We start from the raw sequence: 27,514 nt of genomic DNA, 5'->3' as shown, positions 1-27,514 counted from the left end.
GCTCAATTCAGTATACACACAGAAACTGACCAGAATAAAATGTTATACAATTGTATAACAATACAAGGACAATTGTAAATTTTAAAAATTGGGGCTTAAAAAAAATCTAGTAAGATATGCAATTTTAATAAGGCAATTAAATGATTAGTTAGAATACCAGAATAGTAAAATTATCTATTTAAAGGATAGACCCCATTATAATGGTAAAATCCAAGGGAAAAATGTACGATCAGTGCCATGCAGTAATGTAGCATATACTTTTTCATAATGTTTATTACACGTAAATATTTGGATTTCTGAGAAATATTCCTAGTACATATTATGAAAACACATGACAAATAATTAGAGGGCGAGGATGTTTTCTGTTGTTCCCACTCACATGTTTGCAGTGGCATTCCTTTGATTACACTCTCATTCCATATTATTCGAACTGGATCATAAAGTGCATCTCAACAATATTGCTAATCCCCTCTCCACCCTTCAACCTGACAGGGTTATCTTTGCAGATAATTCCAAATGTTTTGATTTCCCCAATAAATTAAAACTGTTGATTTAGGATTGTTGTCTTCAGTCATTTAGCGTTGGCTACTGGGAAATGTTTCAAATGCGTTCCTTCCCTCGTTCTTCACAAGAATTTGCTCTTCCTGTCACATGACCTCATTGCTGCTACTCCCTTATTTCAGAATGGATGTCAAGTCAATCAGGAGGCCCAAGTTTTTTTTTATTTGACCTACTTTTTAGCTCTAAATCTCTTCAGATTTTTATTTGGTTCTCTACTGAAATGAGGTAGTTATTTTTGTCTCAAGATAGCCGATCATGTCAGCATGCTCAAATGTTTATATCTGCCATTGGAAGGAAGAAGTGCATCCTAATATGGTCATTTAAAATAAAATATTTATTCGATGCATATAGCTGCCCATCTCAAATGATGATGAGGAGTTAACAACAACAAAAATAAAGAGGCAGTTGGCTACTGAGACAGCAAACACAAAACAACCACTAATACAAAAGTAGTCCTTGTTTAGTGATTGCAAATGGTTCTGGTGAAATGGTCACTAAGTGAGGGAGAAAGTTTGCTGGTTGCTGTTGTCTCATTCAGATAAAGTTTTCTCATATAGGGTCCTGTGCCTGATCCACTCTTCTCTTCTTTGATCCCCTCACAGGGTGGAGAGATTGCCTAAACAAGCTATCTCTTCTGAGTTGGTTTTCTTCACAGCACGAAGTCTCTAAAATCTCTGAAAAGTGCTAACTTCAAGTTAACAAGCTTAATTTTGTGACTTTAATTAGTTAATTAGAACCCTTTGTTGCCTGAAACTGACTACAGTGAAGGCTTTTTTTTTCTTGTAAATGTGTGCATTGGTTGAAAAATGATTTTTATTACTATTTGCTATCATCTTTGCGAATGGTCGCTATCTGAGGTCGTTGTTAAACCAGGAATACATATACCATACAAATATTTCAGTAAAACTAATTTACAGGCTCTAGAAAACACCAATCCCCAAGCTTGGGAATACAGCTATGTCTTCAGAATCTTGCAAAAGGCCAAGAGGGTCAGGGACAACATGATTTCTGAAGAGGAATGATGTTCCATAAAGAGTTGCTGCAACAAAAGGCTTTCTTCCTGATTCCCACCAAGTGGCCTTTCCTAGCATGGACCCATAATATCTCTGAATTGGCCTTCCACAGGGGGCCTGGGTTATCTTGAAAAGGGTCACCAAATAATTCTGGATGGAATAAAGGGAGAAAAATTGCAATAGCAATAGCAATAGTATGTAGACTCACATACCATCCCATAGTGCTTTACAGCACTCTCTAAGTGGTTTACAAAGTCAGCATATTGCCCCCAATAATCTGGGTCCTCATTTTACTGACCTTGGAAGGATGGAAGGCTGAGTCAATCTTGAGCTGGTCAGAATTGAACTGGCAGTGAGCAGTCAGCCTGCAATACTGCATTCTAACCACTCCGCCACCACAGGTGTTTTGTTTCCCTTACTACCATATGGAATTGTGGCTCTATGTCCAGGAAATGTTTTGTTGGGCTCACTCCTTGTCCCACAGTGGTATTCTAGGTATCTTTCAGCTGTTTCATCTCCCTCAACTTCTCAGTAATCCTTGGGGGTCTGAGGGAAAAGAATGGATATAATCCAACCCAAAGCCCTCACAATCAATTCGCTCCAGCAGCAACCAATCCTTGGTCAGAATGTAGACCAGATAGATCTTCGCAGACAATCCCAATCTTCTCTAGAACCTTACAGGGTGCATCAGTCCTCTGGATTGTACCAATCAAATAGTTCCAGTCTCACCAGTGGGGGAGAGCATCAGATAACTCCAAGGTCAAGAAAAACAATCCGATTATGACAGAGGAAATAGCAGTCTTCCCCTACTGTAGATCACATTGCCTTTATTCCAAGAAAAAAACTAAATCTAACATATGGTCATTGTTATATGTCAGACTATCAGGCCCTTGATGGCTATGAATCATCTTTGACTCTTTCCACAAGCAAGGCAAGTTGAAATCTCCAAGGGCAATGAGCCTAGGAAACTCCACTGCCAACAGGGCCGCTGTTGCCCAACCTAACAAATAGGGTCTTGCAACCTACCTGTGGAATTGTGCCTTTGATACCACCAGAGCATCTTGGATAACATAGCCATCCTCTATCCTTGCCCTGAGTTCTCAGTTGATGCGATACCTGGGTGGGCATATTTCCAAGGAGGAATAAATCAGGTTTTGATGCAAAGTTGTAAACTAAAGATCACCATTCCCAATTTGGAGTCTTTTGGTGTCTTCAAAGATACTGCAGTTCCATTCACATAACTTTAGCTAACATTGAGGGGGCTGGTGTAGAGCCAAACCACAAACATTCCTTGCTTTATTGTAATTTTCTTAGCCTAATCCCCAAGCTTTCATTTGGTAACTCTAATTTCCAATGAAGAAACAATATATTCTGATAGTAAGATAACCAATAATCCTGTGTTGCAAAAGAAATTTCATTCTCTGAAGGCAGCATTGTTATCCTCTCTCCAAACTCCTAAAGTAAGGTTAATACGCACTGAAACAACAAATTGTCTATAATACCGGTAGTCTATGCAAGGAATCCTTTATTCCATGATGGAGAATTTTTACATTTTTCAAAAAATGTCAGAATATTAAGTTTGGTCTTTGCCTTTACTTTACCCTGCCATTTTTTTTGCCTCATAGAACACATGGATCATTCTATTTTTTCTATCAGCAGTGGCCCTATCAACTGAGATACCTAGAAACTTTCAAAAAAGTTTCCTTAAAGCATCCAAGGAATCAACATTTGTTTAAAGAATGCAAGATATAATTTATTGCAAGCATTAACTTGATCTCCTGAGCCTATATACAATTCTTGTCCATTTAGTTTGTCAGCAACTGGACATTTTTTCATCACAAAGTTTGCCCCTGAGAATAAAATGGTCACACAAACCTACATTATGCAATATCCATTAAATAGAGAGCACAAATAATCAATGTTATGAGACACTAACTAGAACAATTTAAAGAAGCTGTCATGAGGAAGAACGAAAAGAGGGAAGGCATAAAATAACAGGCATAAATACACAATCTCCTTTTGATCCAATGAGTTTTAGAAGTGTTAGGTTGACATTACAAGTATTTCCTGATAGGTAGAGGTGAGTACATAAAATATACCCATGTTTATTTGAACATGGTGAACCTTGCTTCGTTTATCTTATGCATGAAACGGATCCAGTAGACTGTGTTGGGCACAGTCCAGACAAAATATAATACTTCTAATTAAATCTTTGGTTTCAGTGATCAAGAGTTTAGCACCTGCTCAGTTCCTGGATGAAACTGACAAGTTCTAAAACTACTTAAACTGATATGGCAGGGCCACAAACACTGTTCGGAAATAAACATCAATACTACACGGATATTGAATTGAACATGATTTTCTGAATGATTTTTTCTTACCACATCCTTGCTCAATAAATAGATCAGAGATTAATATTGCAGTTTGCTTGAAGATCCTCAGGCTGTCTTTGGAACAAAAACAAGCTGATGGCAGGAAGAAGTTGTGCTTGCAACATTCACTTGTGACTCAGCTCCATAACAGTTTAAGCAAAGCAAAACAAGAGCATGAGCTGAAGAAAACCTTTTGTTCTTTCTCTTGGAAGGAAGTATGGTTTTCTTCATTCTGCATATGAACCCTAGTAAAGGTAGAATGCCTTCAAGAAAGCAGTTCAAATCCTTAATTGCTTTGTACAGATTTTAAATGTATTTCTTTTAAAATAATTCATTTATTTTTACATTTGCAGCTCTGGAAATTTTGACCTTTCACATGTGTCATACAGGGTAGAAGAGAGCAACTATATACACATTTGTCTCCCTCTATTTCAAGCTGATTGTGATGTTGCAGAGTGGAGTGGACAAAAGAGCCCACCTACAATTAGGCAGAGAAAAATGCTGGAAGATAATCCTCGATTCTTCAGCTTGAGTCCTCCCAGCCTTTTCCGTTTCTAAGAGGTGAGATCTGTGCGCATGCCATATAACCATACCTGAAGTAGCCATCTGCCTCTGGATGAAGGGAGTCTGGCAAGAAGAAAGCAAACTGCAGATCTTTCAATGCACCATTGTTGCTATTTTGTCATGCCATTCTTTGTAGTTAGTCTGTGCAATGTTCTTGCAGCAACTAATGAGATGGTCCAGTGTTTCTTTGACTTCTTGCATAGGCGGCACTTACTATCTGTTGCTATCTTCTCAATTCTGGATTTGTATGCATTTGTTCTTAAGGCTTGGTCTTGTGCAGCCAGAATTAGCCCCTCTGTCTCTTTCTTCAACTTTCCTGCTCTTAGCCATTGCCAAGTCTTGTTATCATTATCATTACTATTATTGCAAGGTCAGCTGGATTTGCTTGTCACAATGAATTATGTAATATGATTCCCAAACAGCAATATCTGGAATCAATGAATATACTAATCCCAAATAAGGTAGATCAATTAATGGCTTAATGTGATGTGTGAATCCCATCTTTGACTCTCCAAATATCTGCACACCCAAGTATTTTATAGAGAATGGAGGTTTCTGGAGTAATTTGGAAGTGAGGGTCAGTGTGGGAGAGAATTCATTGTGTTATGGGATATAGGTTGTCCATTCCAAACCATTTTTATTCTTTTTTTAAACCTGTACAGAGGAGGAGGAGGATTCAAAAGTACTTGCAAAAAAAAAAAAAAAAAGCAAGGGGGAAAAAATCTTTGTAAGTATCAGAAAGGACAAACATCTTTTAATAATCATGTGGCATTTTTCATTTGAATTACCTGTATTTTGTATTCAGCTGGGTAATTAATTGGAATTAATGTATTTGGTTTAAAACGTTTACTTTAACAGCTTTTACCAAGTTGAGAAAGGGCAGTATGGAAATGTTTTCTACATGTTGATTTTACAGACTCAGCTTGAGAACTAAAACTTCAGATGTATTTCTTGCTCATGCAGCAATAAAGATTTTGCAAACACTGTAGCCTGCAGCCCTGTTAATCATACACCAGACTGAAAAGATTCTAACAGAGCTTTAAAAAACTTAAATGGAAAGGGGAAAAAAAGGTTATTAGACTCAATACAGGAAGCAGGAAAAGCAGATGTATTGTCAGGTACAAATATTTGTATTGGCACTGGCTGCATGGCCAACATTTTCTGATGGGATGAAGCAATCTTGTGCATTTGCTCCATGCTGAATGCTATCATTCTGTCAATAGATTGAAAACATCCTATCTGTCATCACAAAATTTGCAGAAGGACCTAAAGTACAGAATTTGGGTTGGTTGGATGTAATCTTTGTCATTAGTGAGGTGGAGGAATCTAATTTCAAACCCTGAATGTTTAATGATCAAGTCCTTTTTCATGTGTTAATAGGTCCATCGGTAAGTCTGGTCAACAACGATAGGCACATCATGTTAATTCATTATTTTGTTAACCATGGTTTGTTGAGTAAGCCATAGTGTCTGGATTCTCACAGCACAGTAAATTAATACCCAGCAAACCACACCATCCCTTCACTTTGTAAAAATGCAGTTAGTGGTTGGATGAGAGATTTAATAGGATAACAGGATAACAGAGTTGGAAGGGAATTTGAGGTCTTCTAGTCTAACTTGCTCCTCAAACAGGAGACCCTATACCATTTGTGGGAAACTATTTCAATTACTTGAATTATGCAATGGGAAAAAGGCACCATATAGAAATAATAAATAATAATGTGCTAGATTTTAGAATTGGTGATATGCATTTGCATTTGACATTCTGTTAGCTATGCAGCTTATTGAACCAATATGATACGTGCAAACCAGCTTCATATTGTTCCCAAAGTTATAGGTGTGCACTTTCCTTCCAGATGTTGTTTGTTCTTATGTTCTAAATTGACATTCAGCTTTAAAAGCCAGGGCCCTGTTCATTTACCCAATTATATATTTATATACTCACACATGCTTACAAATATAATCATCCATGTTCTTATTCAATAATATTAACATATTTATTTTTAGCCAAATGCATTTCCTTTGCCTCAAACTGTCTTAACAGGAGGAGCCCGGCCATTGATTAATAGCAAAGTGGATCTAACAGAGAGGCATAAATTAATTCTATTTTGGGAAATGCCATGTGTCTTGGATTGTTGTTTTCCTTGAATAATTGTTTGAGTTTTGGGTATTAAATGTTATTTTTCACCTACGTTGAATTAGAATGGAATATTACAGGCATTGTAGCAATGACATTTAAAATCTGGAAATAATGCTTTGAAGAGTACGAACAATGAGTGTTGATATACTACATATGTCCTAGTTGAAGTGATCTAGGGCACTAATATATCGCTTTACGGTAGTCTTTAGATGCGAGATCCTAAGTTTCCATAGACTAGCCTAAGTATGCTATATGCAAAGTTTGAGCTTTGGTTTTGCTGGTGGAATACTGGCCAAAATATACTAGAACTGACTAGTACTATCCGTATCTTGAGCTGGAACAATGGCATGGATATAAATACGTCTGGTAATCCAATATTTGCTTGCTTTATGGTAGTAAAAAGTTATATATGAAAATCCTGATTGACATGCCTTCACCATGGCAGACAGAAGAGGTCAACATTCATGAGTGTGCATGATAGCCATAACATCTGACTTCATAAATCGCACTTGTAAGAGAAGAAAAATGATAAATAGCATGAGTTTAAAAATTGAAAAATGAAGATGTATCCCTGAAGCTAAAATAAAGAATAAGAATATAATAGACTTGAGCAAATGTAACCTAATCTTGTAAATACATATAGGGAAGGTGTATGTTTCACTGTGGGCTAACATAAGGACTAACATAAATGTCAGAAAATAATGAAATAATGTCATCTAAGTTGTAGTTGGTGTGTATGAAAATAACACTCCCTAGGTGGATGACAGTTGCAAAAATAGTCACAAAGAGCTAAGTGCGATTAAGATTAAAAGATGGAGATAAAGTTATTTTGATGGAAATAAATATTTTTTTGAAAGTGAGTAAAGATATTAAAAAGGAGCTTCTATCAAAATGAATGGAATTAAAAATAAAAGAGATGGAAATGGATTGAAATGAAACTAAAGTGAGAGAATTTAAAATGTACATGAAAAAGATAATATGTTTTAAAAATTAAATGAATACTATAAATGATAATAGCCAAGAAAAAAAATGATGAAAAGGAAGTAATCAATTCTGTTAGAATGGTTAAAGAAAAAAAAAAGGTAAGTCTATAGGATTAGTATATTATAACAGGTGCCGTATATTATATTATAGTTTTTTTTATATAATTATATGAGTATATTAGATAATCCTACTAATATAATCCTATAGGATTAGTATATTAATGTAATTGTGTAAATGGCAAAACATAGATATGGTTTGTTTGCCAAATGGCTTGCTAAAAGCACATGGTTTTTTGTTCCTGATGAAAGAAGGATGTTGTTGACAACTAATACAGGAGTTAACAAAAGTACATGCAAAATTTACAAGGGATTAGCTTGTTAAGCATTCCTGGTAAGAGCCTGGCAGAATTCTACTTACCTACCTTCATCCTTTGGGGACACATATTCTTTGGGATGCAGGTGAGGAAAACTTAAATGAATTACAGCATACGCTAGATGAATTGTGTGATGTAATAGAGATTATAGAGCACAGTTGCAGTATTTACTAAGGAAGACATAGTGCATTATGTAATGGATGCTGAATGAATACAAAAAAGAGCAATCATATGGAGAGACAGTTTGGTCTAGTGGTTAAAGCAAGAAACCATGAGTTCAAATCCCACTTTAGCCATGAAACCAGCTGGGTGACCTTGGGCCCGTTACTCTCTCCCAGCCCAACCCACCTCACAGGGTTCTTGCTGTAGGGAAAATAGGAGGAGGAACGTGTGTTGGATATGTTTGCCAGCTTGAGTTATTTGTGAAAATAATGAAGGTGGCAGTGGAAAAATGGAAAAAGTATGCTGAGGTGGTATATAGCCAGCAAGGTATAGTAATCAATCATATGTTGAAGATGGAGATGCAGATATTAGTCCACCTTCATCCACAGAAGGTCAGGAAACACCAAATAATCTGCCTTGACTTCCTGTAACAAAAGGTGGGATAAACATCAAATGTATTTATAAACAGGGAAAAGAATGACAGTCAAATTGCAAAACAGAGCTATCAAGGAAAAACAAATTACTCAGGAAAAAGTGGAAGACTTTTATTTGGGTATTAAATGAAAAGAGAGAAAGAGAGATAAAAAGTTTAAGGAACAAAAGTGAATGGTGTTGGTATAAAGCTGTGTTTTCTCTTCTGTTTCTTATCTCATTCCTTTGTTTCCTTATTACTTTGGTGTTTTCTATATTTCTATATTTACATTTATTGTATCCACCCCACTTTAATGCACTCTAGATGGCATACAAAATCCATAAAAACCTAAAGCAGTCAGTCCAGGCTAAAACTATCTAAAAATGGCAGAAATCACACAAAACCAAGTACCCCCCACCTCAAAAAAATATAACAATACATTAACCCAGGCCTTAGAATTGCCAAGGGTTGGACACAACTGAATGGATAACATCATCATCTGCATCTGCATCATCATCATCATCATTTATACCAATAATACTAAGATCTCACAGTTTACTGGGATTCTCGCTTTTCTTTATCACCTCCAATACATTTAATTTTACTCTTATATTTATTGCCCATCGGCAGTTAGCATCATGTGCATTAAGGCAAGAAGAAGACCTTTCTATGATCCTTAATTTGATGAATCATAGTTTTTAAAATAATGTTTGCTGGTCTTTCCAACTTCACAAACAAATTAATTCACCCATTCAGCTGGGGAAGGCAACCAACAGGCAAACATGTGATACATGGAAATCTAGCAGTTGTGTTGTCAGGTTTCAGTTGTGCAATCTGTTCTGGCAGCCCACCGAAGGGGTACTCATCTTACGTGGATTGTCCACTTCTCTTTTAAATGAATTATTTGCTTCAGGGGTGGGTCCTAATTTTTTTTTACTACAGGTTCTGTGGGCGTGGCTTATTTTGTGGGTGTGGCTTGGAGGTCATGTGACTAAACGGGCGTGGCTAGCTGGTCAGTCATTTCTGGAAGATCCTTGCACTTACGACCAGTCCTCACACTTACGACCCGACTCATTTGTTTGCTTTTAACACTGATCAGCTGTAGGACGGCCCTTTGAAGCCCCGTGGCAAGAGTTAAAACAGTTTTTTTTCCCTCTAATCATCAGCTGGGACTCAGGAGGCAGCAATAGATTGGGGGTGGGACCAAATAAAAGGTAAGAATAACATGGGGGGGGTGGGGGGGGGTGGGGGAGGAGAACCGGTTCGGTGACATCATATCGTCACCGCTACCGGCTCGGCTGAACCGGACCGAACCGGGAGGAACCCACCACTGATTTGCTTGGTATCTGATCTTTATTACCATTAAAAACAGAGCTCAAAGTCATGAGATCTTGGGAATAATGATTTATGCACAAAGTAATGTAAGTTTTAGGGAGAAAATGAATTTATGACTTTCTAGGAAGAAAAGATACTTCCCCCCCCCCCCCGTGAGCTTCAAAATAGAAATAACGTAGCATTGAAGAAACATGACTATTCATTTCTAAAGAACATATTTAGATTCAAAAGCTTTTAAAATGGATTTACACAATGCAGTGCTTGCTCTTTTATTCCAATTTATTCCTATATTTGCTTACAGGGATATGAGTTGCAGTGGATAACATATGGCTCGGAGATTTTGCACACTCAATAATTTGATTGCATGGTGTCCTAGCAGCTGTGTTAGCTTTTAGAAAATCTGAACTCGTCAGCATAAACGAAAATACACTTTCTTATTACTTATTAGAAGGCAATCGGTATCAGTCATGAGTCATGACCTTTGACAACTGGTAATTGTACTATAACATATTAACTATCAATGTAATTAGCAATAAAAAAACGAACATATTGGCAAGTTTTTATGTAAATAAACATTCAGAAAATATGAAAATATGAGAAATGATCAGCTGTGCATTTAATGAATTATACAGTAGGCTTTGGAATTAAATATATAAAGGAATCTGTACAAAAGAATCAGCTGCTCTTTGAACGAAAACAGCATTAACCCCGCAGAAACAATCAATATTTCAGTCTGCAAGCTAATAGATTTAAGATGTGTCACCATCCTTCCCAAGTCAAGACTGTTTAAAATCTCTGGGTTTTAGAGGGAAAAAAACTTTTAACATTTGCTGTAGAGCTTCATATTGCTAACTCTGCCTCTTTGCATCTTAAGGATAGATAGATAGAGACAGACAGACAGACAGACAGAGAGGCAGATCAATCAATCTCAGTCTAGTCTGGGGAAAGAGGCTACAAGTACCCTGTAGAAAAGTGCTTTAGCCCTCAACCCCCATCATGTTTTAAAACCCTGTTAAAGTTCCACTGTAGTCAATTTGGAGATAGTCACTTTGTAGACAAGTCGCACAACCTTAGTGGGCCAATTTAAAGCTTATTGGAAAGATCTCTTCAAGGAAACTAAACTGGGTCTCTAATCCCTGTCTGGAAATGCATGACTAGTACACCAGGAGTCACACAATCCTTCTCTAGACATCCAGCCTCAGAGGAATGGTAAGAATGGGGGAATATTTGGAGGGGGTTGAGCCATCAATCATTTTGACAGGAAGGAAGTCATTCCTAGCTTGATTTTCCTTGCTTACATAAGTAACATGTTCCTTCCTGCCCTAGCAACATTTAAAAAGCAAACCCAATAAGCTGTATCTTTGAGATTTATTGTAGTTGGCAGCATATGGAAGCTTGTAGCTACTTAAAAAAAACCTGTAATGACATTTTTATGAGTTAAGTGAAAAAACTACCTTCTACAAACATCTTAATCATTGGAGTAAAACTAACCCAAGGAATATTGGATACAATAATGCTGAGTTTTACTGGAGCATGTATCCAGTGTTCCTTGGGTCATTTCATATGACTGTGGAGCTGTATAGCACTGCAGTCTATAAAAATACAACTTCAGAGCAGGTCATTTAAACACTGAGCCTTCAGGGTTTTCCTAAAGGTATGAAGTGATACAATTTAATGGGTCTCTATTGAACATGTATTCAAAAGAGTAGGGTCACCGCAAAACAGTCCTTCCCCTTTTGCTCACCAATCAAATTGCTTTCAGGCAAACCAGTGCAGATCTTAATGTGAATCCAGGTTGGTGTGGGATAAAGCTTTCCATTTGTCCTTTTCCATACAAACATCAGTATTCAGAAGCATCTTTCGAAGTCAGCAAATACTCCATTAGAAAAATAGTAACCAAAATAAAATTTATTTATTTTTCCAAAATAAATAAATAAATCTGCCAGTCACTGTCTTTCACTCCAATCCACTTTACAGGGTTGCTGTTATGGAGAAAATAGAAGAAGGAAGTAGTATTAAGTACGTTCAGCACCTTGAGTAATTTATAAAAATGATAAGGGTAGGATATAAATAAATAAATAAAACCATGCAGATGTTCAGGCCTCTTTGCATCCTCCCTTAGGTTGTTCCTGTCTCTGAGTTTAGCTGGGTCTGAAAATGTACCACGACATTGAGCAGTTAGTGTTGTTTTGTCTTACTATGGTGTTAGAACCCCATTTTTTTTAACCATAAGCTTTATTTGATAGATCAATGTTAAATGTCAATAACAAGCACTCCAGTTGCTATGTGTAGTAATGTTTTAATACTTATTAATACAGAATCTGGTTTAGGGGTTCCTTTTTGTGGGGCAGCTTGAGGAATCAGGCACTCCACATGAAGGACTAATGCTGCACCTCATCCTGACAACCCCAATCTTTCCGCTTATTTACATGTTGGTTTTTTGCATCTCCATTCTGAACCCACAATTGAAACAGCCTTAGGTTGTCCCTAAGCATCCCCATTTAAAAGTACTATTGTTTCTCCTTAAATTGACATTATTCCACCATAGCTTTTAAGATAAACAAAATCTGAAACACTTTTTCTCCTGTTATCTTGGAGGTGAAGTCAGTTAACCTGTTTTGGGTGTACAGAATACAGAATAACAGAGTTGGAAGGGACCTTGGAGGTCTTCTAGTCCAACCCCCTGCTCAAGCAGGAGACCCCATACCATTTCAGATAAATGGCTATCTTCTTAAAAATGTCCAGTGGTAGAGCACCCACAATCTCTGGAGGCAAGTCGTTCCGCTAATTGATTATTCTGTCAGGAAAGTTCTAGATTGGATCCCTCCTTAGTAAATTTCCACACACTACTTCTTGTCCTGCCCTCAGGTGCTTTGGAAACTAGGTTGGCCCCCTCTTCTCTGTGACAGCCCCTCAAATGTTGGAAGACTGCTATCATGTCATCCCTAGTCCTCCTCTTTGTTAGATTAGACAAACCCTGTTCCTGCAACTATTCATCATATGTTTTAGCCTTCAGCTCCTTAATCATCTCTGTTGCTCTTCTCTGCATTCTTTCTAGAGCCTCAACATTTTTTTTCTATCATAGTGACCAAAATATTGGATGTAGTATTCCAAGTGTGGCCTTACCAAAGCAGTATAAAGTAGTATTAATACTTCAAGTGACCCTGGTACTATCCACCTGTTGATGCAGCCTAGGACTGCATTGGCTTCTTTGCAGTGGTGGGTTTCACTTACCTTTGCTACCGCTTTGCTCACACACGCTCACTTCGCTCACATGCACGCCACTTCTGGGCATGCACAGAGCGTATTTGATGACATCCAGGTTGGTGCGTGGAGCCTCCCGCCACTGTTGCTATTGGTTTTCCCAAACTGGGGCAAACCAGTAGCAACCCACCACTGCTTCTTTGGCAGCTGCAGCACACTGCTGGATCATACCATATTAGAACATGTTTTGGGAGTGCCTACCAATCTCAGCCATAGCCATTTTTCTCCCAAGGTTGCCCTCTCTACAAGAGTTATGTTTCCAGAATTTCTTTTATAACCATTATCTCCTTTCCCTGTTCCTGATCCCAACTTCAGTCCAGGCTTATGACAACAGGATAGCAGACCTCCCTTATTTTACTTGTGGGGGGGAAAGAGACATATGGCATGCTTCTGTATTAACAATATTGTCAACTGACATCAGTTGCTTTAGATGTAACAGTCTGGATTCTGAGCTGGATTTGTTGCTTACTTGTCAGTTTGTTTTGCTGAATTAAGAGATCTGGTTGGTTAGTTTCTGTTATTTATACAATCTATGTATTTGTACAGTCAGGTTATGGTCTGCTTCCCACTTCTGCTCAAAGAAGAAACCATATGTTTCTTCTTCTTCTTTAATTTATTATTATTTTTTTTAAATTGGAAGATGCTCAAATGGCATGTGGAAAGACCATGGGACATATTATCCTAGAGAAATCCAGGCAGAATCTGGAAACAGAACCTTCCTCTTCAGGCTGTAATGCCTTGATTGATGGATGTTTTCCCTGCTGGCTAATGGGATGTCGTCAAAGGCAGTAGAGAAAACCAAACACTTTAGTTGTCAGGGGTAGCACACTCACAGATCAGTCAATACCATTTGGTAGCTATTTGGAGCAGACATAATGGAGACAAAATAGGTGGCCTTAAGAAATATGGTCAAATATTAATATTAAATATTAAACCACAGAAGTAGGAGCACAGTGGCCTGGTGATTAAGACACTGAACTGGAAAGTTGGCAGTTCGAGACCCAAGTACCGTGTGACAGGGCGAGCTCTGGTTTTTGCCTTAGTTGCTGCCAAACTAGCAGCACAAAAGGATGCAAATGCAAGTAGGGAGATAGGTACCACCTCAGTATATAGTCATGCTGGCCACATGACCATGGAAGTGTCTTCGGACAACGCTGGTTCCCTTGGCTAGGAAATGGAAATGAGCACTATCCCCTAGAATCGGACAGGACTATGAAACCACAGAAGGAATAATGTTGACTCATTTCATTGCTTTTTTTTCTCAGTGTCAGAATTGGAATTGTAGGGGTTTTTTTTACCTGGTAGGGATTACAAGTCATATCTTGTAAATACCAGATAAAATGCTACTTTTTACTGTGAGATCAGGGCACCCTTTTCAAAATCTATGTGATTTGATTTGATTTGATTTATTAAGGCCACCTGATTCCCATAAATTGCTGGGTGCTTGCTAAATATCATCCATCCATCATCTATCTATCTATCTATCTATCTATCTATCTATCTATCTATCTATCTATCTATCTATCTATCCATCCATCCATCCATCCATCCATCCATCTATCATCTATCATATATCTAAAACACACTTAAAACTTCATTGCCCAGGCAAGACAACAGCAATAACATCTAAAGAAACACAGAAGGTGCTCCACTGGTAGATTAACCCCAGACCAGAGAGCAGAAACAGATCTTAAGGCACTTTTAGAAGAATTAGAAAGTGAAAACCAATAGTACCTCTGGGGGGATGGTATTCCAGAGGGCAGAAAATGGGTCTGAGCTATACCATCTGAGGCTTAGAGCATTGGAAGTTTGCTCTTATCTAGTTGGGTTAAATGTTAAGTATATTGCTAAGATTACAAACCTGTCTCTAGTGTTATCAGTTACAAACACTCTCCTTTCACTTACCCATCAGCAATAGCTTTAAGCAAATATTGGGAAGTTCTCTGCTTTTATGGCAGAGTGTAATTAAAGATAACACTGAACCAGAAATCTCTAAAACAGTTCTGTCTTCACAGAACCTATGAAAGCAATTGCAAGGAAAGTCATAAGTGCTTATCCATCTTTATCCTAAAAAAATCCAAATCCACATTAGCAACCTGTAGATCTTTGCCGGGTGGCTATACTTTGCCTCTAAGGAATGGCTGAGCTAAAAACTAAACAACAACAACAAAACAAAATCCCACAGATGTATGGAGCGATGTAATGGCTGAACATGTACCAGCATTGCACCAAAGTTGGAGATTCTCTGGCTCTCATCCCAAAGCTCAGTTCTCTTCTCCAAGCTGCCATCTTCATCCTTAGCATTATCTTGTTCCAGGGATGGTTCCAAGAAGTTACGCAACCAAGTTATTCAACCAATTGAATTTCCAAATAACAGTTCATGACTGTTGTGTGTAGGGTTACAGGGATCTTCACACTATTTTACTCTTTGGCATCTCCAATGGCTCCACTTTCCCAGATGTTTGCAGCTTTGGACTTCAGCCATTTATCTAAATTGCCAGATGCACTGCACTTACGTAACTCCAGTATCTTTGCCTACTGCACTTACTTACCTCATAAACAAGCTCCTTTTAAATAATAATGTGTTACATAAAAATGCTACACAAATTAATCCCAACTCATGATAAAACATTAAATGTACCAGATTTCCAAAACAACTTATCAAGTGGGGGCAGCAAATGTTACGCCATCACTCACACAGCTTTGCCCCAATTCAAGAACAGTTAGACAGTATTTTAACTCAGGAAGGAGACAAATATTTAAGCCTGAAACAAATGTGGCTTTTTAAAGGAACATTGTTTATATGGTTCCTGTCCTTTTATTTTTATTTTTTTGTGCTCATATTTTTCAATTGATTCTGACTTCTGTTAACTTGTTCAATAAAACAGCTCAAATAGAGCAAAGTCAGCAAAATGTGTGAACCTCTGTCTACTTTCACTTCCCAATAAACCTATAAATACTTTGGATCAAGTTACCCAGCTTCATGTTTTATTTGTAACACCAAAGCAAGACATCTGTTTGCCTCCACTGCTGCTAACTTATCTCATTTGTAGGCCTGAAGTTCCCTGGGAAAGAAACCTGGTATGCCTATTCTTTGCACAGGGGTGGTCCAATAGTTCATTTCCAGTGTGATGGTGATGATGATGGCATAAATAAATGTTTTTCCTGTATCTCTGTTACTTTAGGAAGTGTCACAAGTCTTGGGCTTCAACCCTTTCTTCTTGAGAAAGTCCTGCATGACCAAAGAATACATTAGATTTCCTCTTGTGTGGATGGAAAACACTAATATCAGATGCCCTTTTTATCAGTTTTATGTTCCCAGCCAATCTACCCCCCCACAAAAAGGAAAGAATCAGATTATTGGTTTTCTATACTGATGATCACTGTTCTATAGAAATGCTGTATGAACCGAAAATGACCTTGGATGTCTTCTAGTACAAGCACAGACCTATATCCATGATGGCGAACCTGTGGCACGCAGAGCCATCTCTCTGGGCACGTGAGCTGTCGCCCGTTGCTCTTCTGGGTTCCAGCGCACTGGCCAGGTTGTCTTCATGTGCATGGGAGCGCCGGAAACCGGAAGAGCAGCCTCCCAGTGAGCATAAGCGCGCTGGGAAGATGACCTTGTGGGTTCCGGCATGCACATGCGCACCAGCCATCTGATCTTCGCATGAGCATGTCTGCCAGAAACTGAAAACCAGGTGGCCGGTGCACATGCATGCACTGGAAACCAGAAAATCATCTTCCCAGCGCACTTATGCTCACCAGGTGACTGCTCTTGCGGTTTCTGGCACGCACATGTGTGCGCATGCTCCCGTTTTGGCACTCAGTTCACCAACACTACCCTATACTATTCCAGACAAGTGGCTGTCCAGTCTCTTCTTAAAAGCCTCCAGTGAATGAGCCCCCACAAGGCAAACTATTCCACTGGTTGATTGTTCTGCAGGAAAAAAAATATACTTCATTTTTTCTCTTTATTATTGTGGTCTGATTTGAGAGTTATGTTGACTGAAGCATTTTCCACCTGCTTGTACTGGTTTTTTTTATTTTGGACAATTCCAAGGCTTTGAGATTTTCATAAGCTACTTCAAGAATACTGGAATGCTTATGAATAAATAATATATATTCTAGAATATCTATTTTGTTGCACATAGTCTATTGACCTTACAGATATATCAACTAAGTCATCTATCACATATAAATATTTCATTAAAACAAATATAAAGAAAAACATTAATAAAATTGCTAATTATGAGATTTTTTAAAAAATCCAATCATATATAAAGATGGAACAATAATTAAAAGTTGACAATCAACAAATAATGTTGTGGAATATATGAAATATTTTTATTTATTTATTTATCATATTTAGGAACTACCCATCTCTCTCACAGTGATTCTGGGTGGTGTACAAATAACATACTAAATGCATAAAAACAATATATAAAGTATACATAAAACTACTTGCATACACAGATGCAACTGATATATAAGAGTGACCAAAGGTATACACATTGCCATGATTGTCCTATGCTTTCAGAGCTGAACTTTTATTGTTTTTAATCTTCTCTAAATTTATAATTAAATTACATGATTTACATTACATCGAATACCAAATATTAATGACAAGATCAAAAAGCTATTTAGCAATACGTGCAAAAACATAAGACCTGAATGTTTACCTTAGACATAACTTCTTGGGAAATCTTAATCTAATGTCCAGGATCTTCATTTCATTATCTCCACGAACAAGAACACACATACACAGATATATCAACAATTTATTTAATCAAAGGCTGCTTCAATCACAGTTCTATGTGACTTACAAATAGAAATAAATTAGAACAACAGAAACAAAAAACAAAAACAAGGAAATAATCAGAAACAATAATATGACTTCACATTCCATGTCATAGAAAACAGCAACTCTTTATAAAATAATACAGAACATACTTTGGCTAGCCAGAACCCAAACCACCCGGCCCCAGGGCCTACTAAAAAGCCAGGTCTTATAGGTCTTAGGAGCTCTCTAAAAGATGATAGGGTCAGGGCCATATGGACTTCCAGAAGAATGATGTTCCATCGGACAAATCTGGGTATAGAAAGATCCTCCAAGGTCCTGCAAGTTTCCTCTGCTTTACCAATGGAATCTGGAGCAAAGCAACCTTGGAAGATCTTACCAAAAAGTTCCAGAGTGGGCAGCCTGTAGGTAACCAGGAAGCTACAAAGAGCCTTATGGGAGACAATTAGTAGCTTGAATTGCATCCAAAAGCCAACTGTCAACCAGCACAGCTTGTAAAGTAGTGATTCTGTAAGAGTGAAATGACCTACTCCCATAACTACTTGCACTGGTGCATTCCACACCTGCATTCCAAGTGGTCTTTATGGGCAGTCTTACGTAGAGTTGGAATGGAGGGCAGCTGATCTTTTAAATCAAAAGCCAGACTTATGTGCTTCATCACATCCTCACTGCCAAACCAATTGGAACTAGAGAGAATTGGTTTGGAACTAGCAAACCAGAGAAGAAAACGATTGCTATAGAATAATGTTCTCTATCCCCAACCCCAAAGGTAGTCCCAAAAGAAAGATATGATCAATTTATATTGAAAGTTGCGTAGAGATCAGGCAAGGCCAGCCAAGTCACATCAACCCTGCCCTGCCCCACCAGAAGTCTTCCATAAGTGAGGCCAGTGTCATCTTAGGCATTCTAATCTAAAGCCTGACAGAAAAGTGTGCAGACAATCTATTCCTTTGAGAGCCCTCTAGATTTACAGCCCTACTACTTTCCCCAAAGCAAGGAGTTTGGAAACAGGTTGAAAAATCATCTAACACTGCTCAGTCCTAAAATGACTTTTTGAAGAAAAAGTCAATACTTTTCCTCAATACTACCTTTTCAAGAAGGTAGTTACACCTCCTCACTTAAAGATGAATTTACCACAGCTTGAACACAGCCAATAGCAATTGTTTGGGCAGCCTTAACCAACTAGAAAGGATAAGGATGTATCAGCCATCTGGCAGCACTAACACTTGAAAAGATCTTGTCCTTGTTCCCAAGAACTAGGGCAAGACCCAGCTTTAATCAACTCTATAGCAATTGACCAGTCAAAGCCAAATGGATCTGAGTGATTTTATTCATCACATGCCTACAATGGCTCAGTAATTCCTTACAAAGATTACAGGTAGCCTTTTTTTTTTTTTTACTAACTGCCTTATTTAGTGACTAATCACAGTTACTACAATGATGAAAAAATAACTTTATGGCCAACCCTCACATTTACGGTCTTCACAGGAAAGATTGTAAAGCAAAGGAAACCTGAAGTAAGATCAATGACTGAGTTGCTGATCCCAAATGTGGTCTTTAAACAAAGGCATGTTCTTAATACCCCTCTCTCCCTAAAAGGGTCAACGGTAAAGGAACTACTGCTCAGCATTTTGCAGCTGCAATAAGATTCCCCTCTCCCCCGCTAAAATATTTCTTACACTTCTGGAAGTCTTGGGGTGCCCAGCAACCACTGTATAAAAGCTACTGAGTGGTGTTCTAAGGGTCACACATGCAAAATCTGTGCTGGACAGAAAGCACCAAGACTAAAAATAATCCCCTTTTTATTAACAAGAGTTAATAAGATTACCTCCAGTGTGTTCAAAATTGCTTTATAGTGGAGAAAATAAAACCAAGAAATGAAACGGAGACTGCACCCTTTCCCTCCATCTTTTGGACATGGCCAGGATCAAACCCAGCTCCTCTCTTTGTATAATCCTATCAGCCCTCTATTGACTCTCCCTACACCCCCCCGACGAAGCCCTCTGTAGTTCCATCTAAAACATAGAAGTGTCTTCACAAGCTCATAATTCACTGTGTCACGTTGCTGTCATGTGACATTTTGCGACATTTTCACCATTTGCAGAGCTGGGGTGGGCATGATCTGTGTGACACACATCCGGCTCATGGGCCGCCAGTTTGACTGAGTTTGACTATAATTATTATAACTGAGTATAATGAATATAACTGACTTTTACTATAATTATTATAGTCTAAGGACAGCCTAATAAGGGATTTGCAGCATCATGGTAAACTGAGGAACCCCAATCTCCCATCCTCAACCAGCCTGTTGACTTCAACATTCCAGCTCTAATAATTGACTTCCTTCCAGAAGGTCCATTTTGTCTAACCACAGGATCCCCACCCAACAGTCCTTTTATAAATTCTTTTCTACTTTTTAATAAGCATCTGGCTTTCCATTTTTTAGCCCCCCCCCCCTTTCTTGGAAACCATCCACCTAAAGATCAAGAAAGCTTGGTTCTTCTCCCCGTTGTTCTCTTTCAGACTGAAACCATAATACCTTCTGTATACTAAAGATTACAACTGGAGGCCCTCTAGCTTTGTGGGTGGGACACCCAAAGGCCTTGACATTTGTGCCACCATGTCCTATAGCTAGCAGATATCTCTCTTGAAAGAACACCTGCTGCTGTTTTCTTACTTTAGTGATAAGGCTCACCCTGAACATTGGACGTATTTGAAGTGAGGTTGATAAACCTTTGATGATTAAGGCTGGGCTCTAGTCCAGAATGCTTTATACTAGAGCTAAATATACCGTACTTAAAGGCATCTTTTATTTATTTATTTTATTTATTTTTCATATTTGTATACCGCCCTACTCCCGAAGGACTCAGGGCGGTGAACAGCCATAATAAATACAAATACATATAGAACTATTAAGAAACAGATTAAGTAATTTTTAATATATGGGTCCTCTTCTGGATTGATACCTTTGATGACTGCTTCATTAAAGAAGAATCCTATCTACCTGGGTCAATCTTTGTCAAATGATGTGGGGTGCATCTACGAAGTTAGCAATACTCCATGGTTTCTCCCTACTTGTCCTTACGTGCAAACGGCTGCCCTTTTGCTCTGTACCTTGGCAAAAGTCGTTTTGTTTCCCTACAGCCCTGCCAATAAATTGTCGCTAACTTTGGGGGAGGTGGCTGACATCAGAGACACACACGCACGCACAAAGGCCAGCCTCTGAGAGAGAGAGAGAGAGAGAGAGAGAGAGAGAGAGAGAGACCGTCGTCGTGCGCAGAGATCTCCTTTCTCACGCGACTTCGCCACAGAACGCGTGGCCAGCGGACCTTCCCCAAGTCTGCGGGTTTCGATGCTGCTCGTGCAGCAGAGGCAATCGCCGTTGTCACCGACCCACCCTCAACCCTCGTCCAATCGCCTTCCTCGGGTGGTCGTCATCTCTTTGACGGATGGGCTTGGGCTGCTCGGCGCGCGCGGGCCAAGCAAACAAACAAACAAACAAACAAACAAACACACACCCGAGCCCCCTCTTTCTCCCGCTCTCGCCTTTCCTTTCCTTACCCACGCGCGCGCTCCAGCGCTTTTGTCCCGCTTTGCCCACTTCGTTGGCCTCATGGAGAGGGGGAATAGGGGGGCGGAACCTCAGCGCCCCCTTTAGCCAATGAGGACGTTCGGAATATTGAAGGACGGGGGGGGCACCCCCGAAGAAGGCGGGGCGCAGAAGCGCATCTCTGGCTGGGAGGCCACGCCTCCTCGTGGGCTGCGCCTTCAAAAAAAAAAACCACCTGGAAGAGGCTCGCGCGAACGGCACCGCCTTGAGGGCTGGCTCGCTCGTGCGACAGGCGGATTAAAAAAAAAAAAGGCACAATAATATGCAAATCGGGCTCCGAGGTTCTTGAGTGGTGTCGCCAGCGCGCGAGGGGAACGTTTCTCTTCGCGCCCGGCGGCCAAGTTCTGGCTCGCGCTCCTCCTTCCTCGACGCGGGGCATGTTCTAAGGAGCGCCGAGCTTGTAGCCCAAGGCCGCCTTTCGGCGCTTCGGCTTCGCGGTTATGTCTCCCGTCAGCGAGGAGATGGAAGCGGGGAACGCTCCCTCCGCTCCGCCAGAAAGTGAGTCGGCGGGCGAGGACGAAACGAAAAAGTGGAACGGAGAATGGTGCCCGCGGGAAGCCTCGCACGCCTCCGGGGTCGCAGAACTTGACTTGGTGGCTGGGCTCGGGGCGACGCAGGGTCCTTCCGAGAAGGAGCAGGGTGAGCCGCCGCTGTTGCAAGGGCACCCGGAGACGGCCGAGCCGCCGGAGGGAGGCTGGGGCTGGGTGGTCATGCTGGCCTCCATGTGGTGCAACGGGACCGTCTTCGGGATCCAGAACTCGTGCGGAATCCTCTTCAAGTCCTTGCTGACGGAATTCGGGGACCCCAAAGACGAGCAGCTGAGGTTCAGGACAGGTAAGGGAGGAAAAGTGGGCGCCTCCCCAGCTGCTAAAAGCAGCCAGGCGATGGGTCCGGGGATTCCTCAAAAGGCGAAGGGGTGGGGAAAGGGATGTCCCGTTCTTGAGCACAGCGGGAAGGCGACGGGAAGAAGGAACCGAGCCGCTTTCTTCCAACTCGTGGATGGGGCTTGTAAGCCCCACGACATCTGCAACATCTCCCAAAGTTCGGAGTGCTGGACTGCATGACAGCTAGATACCCGCCTCCTCAGTGGGAGTGCTGCGTGTCCTGCCCAACGGTGTCCTGCCTCCCAGATCTGTGCTCTGTGCAGCGCTGTGTGTGTATGCAACAAATGCAAAACTCTGCTTTGAAATCTATGCCGGAACATTTCTTTACACCGACTATGGCATACCTTTTTAATTGCAAGAAAACTGTACCTCTGCCTCCATGTAGTCCTCGGAATCAGGCTGCCACAAAGATAGGGACATCTTTATCTTTTTCTTTTTTTTTTAGTAACCTAAAACTCTGTATCTCTCATATCTATGCAGTCATATGGTCTGGGGATCCAACTGTGAATGTTATTGGGTTTGTTTGACATCCTGCATAAAACACTTTTTCTCTGGTGTTCTCACCTTGAACTCCCCCTCTTTTTTTTAGTTTTTTTTTTAATATCAAGAGCCTTGGTAGTACAGTGGTCTAAAGCACCCTGTTATTAAGACCAGCTGCCTGCAATTACTGCAGGTTCGAATCTCGCCAGGCTCAAGGTTGACTCAGCCTTCCATCCTTTCTAAGGTAGGTAAATTGAGGACCCAGTTTGTGGGGGCAATAAGCTGACTTTGTATAAATATACAAAAGGATGAAGGCTATTGCTTAGCACATTGTAAGCCGCCCTGAGTCTCCAGAGAAGGGCGGCATATAAATCAAATTAAAAAAAAATATATTGTTGCAGGGAGGGATGCCAGTTCTGATCTGACAGTGGCATGGGGAAATTTCTTTGTAAAAATCTAGTTGTTTTTGTACCACAGGGGTGGCATAAAGCATTAGCTCTGTGACCTGTAGTTCCCTCTGGAGAAATTGCTCTTTTCTCTTGTGTAAGAAAAGAAAAACGTCATCCTGGAAGCAAGGATATCCTGGCAAATGCCACCTTGTGTTCTAGAGTTATATGAATTCTACCTGGCTACTCTTACTTGTTGAATAAACCAGGAAGTATGATAGCTCCCGAAGCACATTCAAGCCACGCGTGTATATCATTCTAAACTACAGTAGGTTGGCTACGGTTTAGCCTAGTGTGTTGTGCGAACCCAGAAATTTGAGCTAAGTAAACTATAGTTAACCATGTGTTAGCCTGTAAATATCACCAGTACAACTCAATAATCAAGGTGAAATAATATTTGCTGGGTAAAATTGTGAAATACAAATACAAAAACAACCACATAGAACTTAAAATCATGCTGTTCTCATAGAAATAATAATACAAGGGGGAAAACTGTTAAGGCATGTAAATTTAATTTAAAAATATAGATCTTTTTATTACATCTTTATTTTAGTCTTTATTTTGTGAAAATAAAAAACTGATAGAAATTTCTAAAATGTATACTATAATTAGAAAAATGTTTTTATCATTCTTTTTGTAAATGACAGTGTTCCCCACCCAAATAACTTGAACTTAAAATGATTTTAATTTGTTTAATATTCCAGATCTAGATATGCATAGTTATATGAACTTTATAAGGAAAGTTTAATAGCTAGTATTTATGACAATGTTTTTTTCCTTCAGTAAAAAAAAGCTGAAATTATGTTGACTATCTGTTGATTTCAGTGTAGACTACAAATCTCTATCAGCTTGTGTAACAGTTCCATTGAACTCAGCAGGATATAGCAATATATACCACTTCATAGTGCTTTACAGCCCTCTCTAAGTGGTTTATAGAGTCAGCATTTTCCCCCCAACAATCTGGGTCTCCATTTTACCGACCTCAGAAGGATGGAAGACTGAGTCAACCTTAAGCCGGTGAGAATCGAACTGCTTGCAGTGGGCAATACAGCATTCTAACCACTGCGTCACCATAGCTCCTCTATATTTCCATCTATACATGTGTAGGATTACATTGTTGGTAATTCACTGCACAGTACATTTTTGGAGGTTGCCACTCAGTTGTACATTGCAAATCTAAGTATTATACATATATTCTTTACCCAATTGCCATTCGTCTGATTTGGGTTAATATTTCTTTACCTAAAACAAAATTAGCTAAATTAACATTTTAATTTTAATTCCTGACAGCACCTTTATCAGATTATTTTGAAAATCATTATTAGGGGAAACTGTCATCGACATAGTGTACATGAGTTTGGGCAGACTCAGGGAGACAATGGCTGGTGTGCTATGAACAACAAGATTGCATCTTCCTATTATGGTTTCAATGACTGCAAATGTCTAGTTGAAACTGAGCATGAACATCACTTATTCACTGAAAAGTAAGTGATAAACTTTATATAATTGCTTTGACTTGGGCTCAAGGAATATTTAATTATTATGTATTTGAGTTAGAAAATTATCAGTTGCTGTATTTCCCCAAAAATAAGATCCTGTCTTATATTTTTTGAAACCTGAAATAAGCGCTTGGCCTTATTGCCATGCACTCAAAAGCCCGATTGGGTTTATTATCAGGGGATGTCTTATTTTGGGGGAAACAGGATAAGTAATTTAATACGTCTGGTTAGCTTGGCATTGAATATAGTAGAAAAGTAATGACATCATTACATTGTTGTTTCTAGTTGGAATATATTAATCTTTTTTTAAGAAGCAAGTTTATCTGACATTTTATGATATGTGTACATTGTGTAAATATATATCTACGTTAATATAATCTGTCATTTTAATAAATAGACTAAGTTCTAATTTCTAGCTAGAATAAATTGCACCTTAGGACTGATACAAGCTGAATGAACGTAGACAGCAGCAAGTATGGGCTGAAATATTCAAATCTCTTGGTGGGACATCTGAAAACTGTCTCTTGTTATTCTATACAGTAATAGGGGAAGAGAAGGTGGTGTAGTGCAGGGGCTAGTCTAGGTAGTTATTAGGAGTAAACAGTGACTCAGAGCACAGATTTTTTTAAAAAAGGGGAAGAGGGGAAACAGGTGGTTTGTCAGGAATAAGGTCAAAGGATGTAAGCAGCGGAAAAGAGATGCCACCAGGCTTTCCTCACTTAAATATATTTATTGCTGAAGTTTTGAAGGTATTGTTATTATTCAAACTAACAGGCTGCTACAAATGCAGGACTAAGGCAAAAATAGACTAGATAGAATCTATTTCCTTTATACTAGGTCCTAGGACAACTCACCATGGCCACCTTGCGGCCAACGTGCCACGACCAACTTGACGCAGCTAACTTGTGGCCAACGTTCCGTGGGACAACTCACCGTGGCCAACTTGCCATGGGACAAGAGTTAATAATATAAAAGAAATGGTAAAATAGAATCATTAAAGGATGCCAAAGGAGGGACAAAAAAGAAATGTGAATGATAAAAATTAAAATATTTTAAAAATTAATTAAAATGATTAAATAGAATTATAGAATTGTCCCGCATTGAGTTTTCTTATGGTGAATTGGCTGTGGTGAGTTGGTTGCAGCCAGTTGGCTGTGGCAAGTTGGCCATGGGGAGTTGGCAGCGGCAAGCTGCCATTCCGTGGCAGTGCTTTTTAAACTCATCTGAATCTAACAAGTCTCTCTTTGCCTTCATAGCAGCGGTAGTGGATGGGTGTAAAAGTATATCTTTCTTATAACCAGAAAACATTCATACCAAGCATCTTTAGAACTGTGCAGAAGAAAAGCTTAGAATGGTAAAAGCCTTTGGAAAGAGGTGAAATAATTATAATATATAGGAATAATTCTAGTGCTGAGCGTGAGGGACTGTTCCAAATATGTGGTAAATAAAAGAAGCAATGTGTTTTCTTCACTTGTTTAAAATATGCATTCATTCAGCTTCAGATCCTTCTTGTGGCTCTCATCAAACAACTGCCTCTTTGTTAATTCTCTATCCCAAACCATCCATTTTCATATGTTTCCTGAAATAAGTTGCAGTAAGCTATATGAAATGTATTTGAGAATCAGAATCTCTAAACACAGCATTTCCTTATAGAGGAACACAGAAACACTGGCATGCTGAAATGACCATCTGATATAAACAAAAAGAAATTTACAGAACAAAATCTGCTTTAGACTACTTGAAGATACTATTCGATTGGGAATAAAAGAGATGAATATAAAAACACTTGTTTTATTAGTGAATATTGAAGTAATTATTGCTTTAAAAAATGCATCACAAAATGCCTTGTTTAGTGATTGCCTTGTTTAGTGACCATTTGCAGTTACCATGTTAACGGAAAATCAACTCTTTCTGTGCTGGTTACTTGTTTTGAAACAGAAATTTTGTTGCATAAGACTGCACAAACTTTGTGGTTTAAGGTTTTATTATGGTGATAATTTTTTTTGTTCTTAATTCCATGACCTCATAAATTACTTTTTGTTTGCAGAGATAAATGAATCTGTAAGATTTTCCCCCCAGAGTCTACATTTAAATCCATGCTCCTCTAGAGCAGGGGTGTCAAGATCGAGGCCTGTGGCCCAGATGCAGCCCACAGGGTGTTTAGATCTGGCCTGCGAAGGACCGGCCTGCCAGTGAAAACAGACCTTGGGAGGGCATGTGCAGCCCTCCCGGGCTCCATTTTGACCACAACAGCCTCCTGCAGCCCTCTGCCAGTGAAAACTGAGCCCGTGGAGGCCGCATGCAGCTTCCCCAAGCTCCGTTTTCGCTGGCAGAGGGCTTAAGGAGGTCATTGCAGCTGAAAACAGAGTGGGAGCAGGCTGCGCGTGGCCTCCCTGAGCTCCATTTTTGCTGGCAGAGGGCTACAGGAGATCGTCGCGGCCCAAAACAGAGCCTGGGTGGACCACTTGCGGCTTCCCTGAGCTCCGTTTTTACTGGCAGAGGGCTGCAGAAGGCTGTCGCGACAGAAAACGGAACTTCAACAAGTGACGTTTAGCTGACCATACCCATCTCGGCCCCCTGAGGTCAAACACAACCCTGATGCAGCCCTCAATGAA

The 27,514-nt window shown here is 39.5% G+C and overlaps 1 protein-coding gene and 1 long non-coding RNA gene across 2 annotated transcripts in view; one reads left to right on the top strand and one right to left on the bottom strand.

The window, feature by feature from the left end:
• Nucleotides 1–11,808: 11,808 nt before the first annotated feature.
• On the bottom strand, nt 11,809–15,728 carry LOC139308877 (uncharacterized). Its single transcript, XR_011599765.1, has 2 exons — nt 15,398–15,728; nt 11,809–11,897 (listed from the first exon to the last, which is right to left on the bottom strand). It is a non-coding gene; the product is annotated as an uncharacterized lncRNA (long non-coding RNA).
• A 6,045-nt stretch (nt 15,729–21,773) lies between these two features.
• Nucleotides 21,774–27,514, top strand: part of SLC16A10 (solute carrier family 16 member 10) — a 43,895-nt gene continuing 38,154 nt past the window's right edge. The window contains exon 1 of the mRNA XM_070932812.1: nt 21,774–22,424. Coding sequence (XP_070788913.1) covers nt 22,031–22,424 — 394 coding nt within the window. The 5' untranslated portion in view covers nt 21,774–22,030. The remainder of the gene's footprint in view (nt 22,425–27,514) is intronic.

Source organism: Pituophis catenifer, unplaced genomic scaffold, assembly GCF_029215685.1.
Source record: "Pituophis catenifer annectens isolate HBS135680 unplaced genomic scaffold, rPitCat1.0.hap2 SCAF_1, whole genome shotgun sequence".
Classification (NCBI taxonomy): Eukaryota; Metazoa; Chordata; class Lepidosauria; order Squamata; family Colubridae; genus Pituophis; species Pituophis catenifer.
Note: the sequence above shows the minus strand (reverse complement) of the source record. Positions and strands in the feature narration are given on the sequence as shown.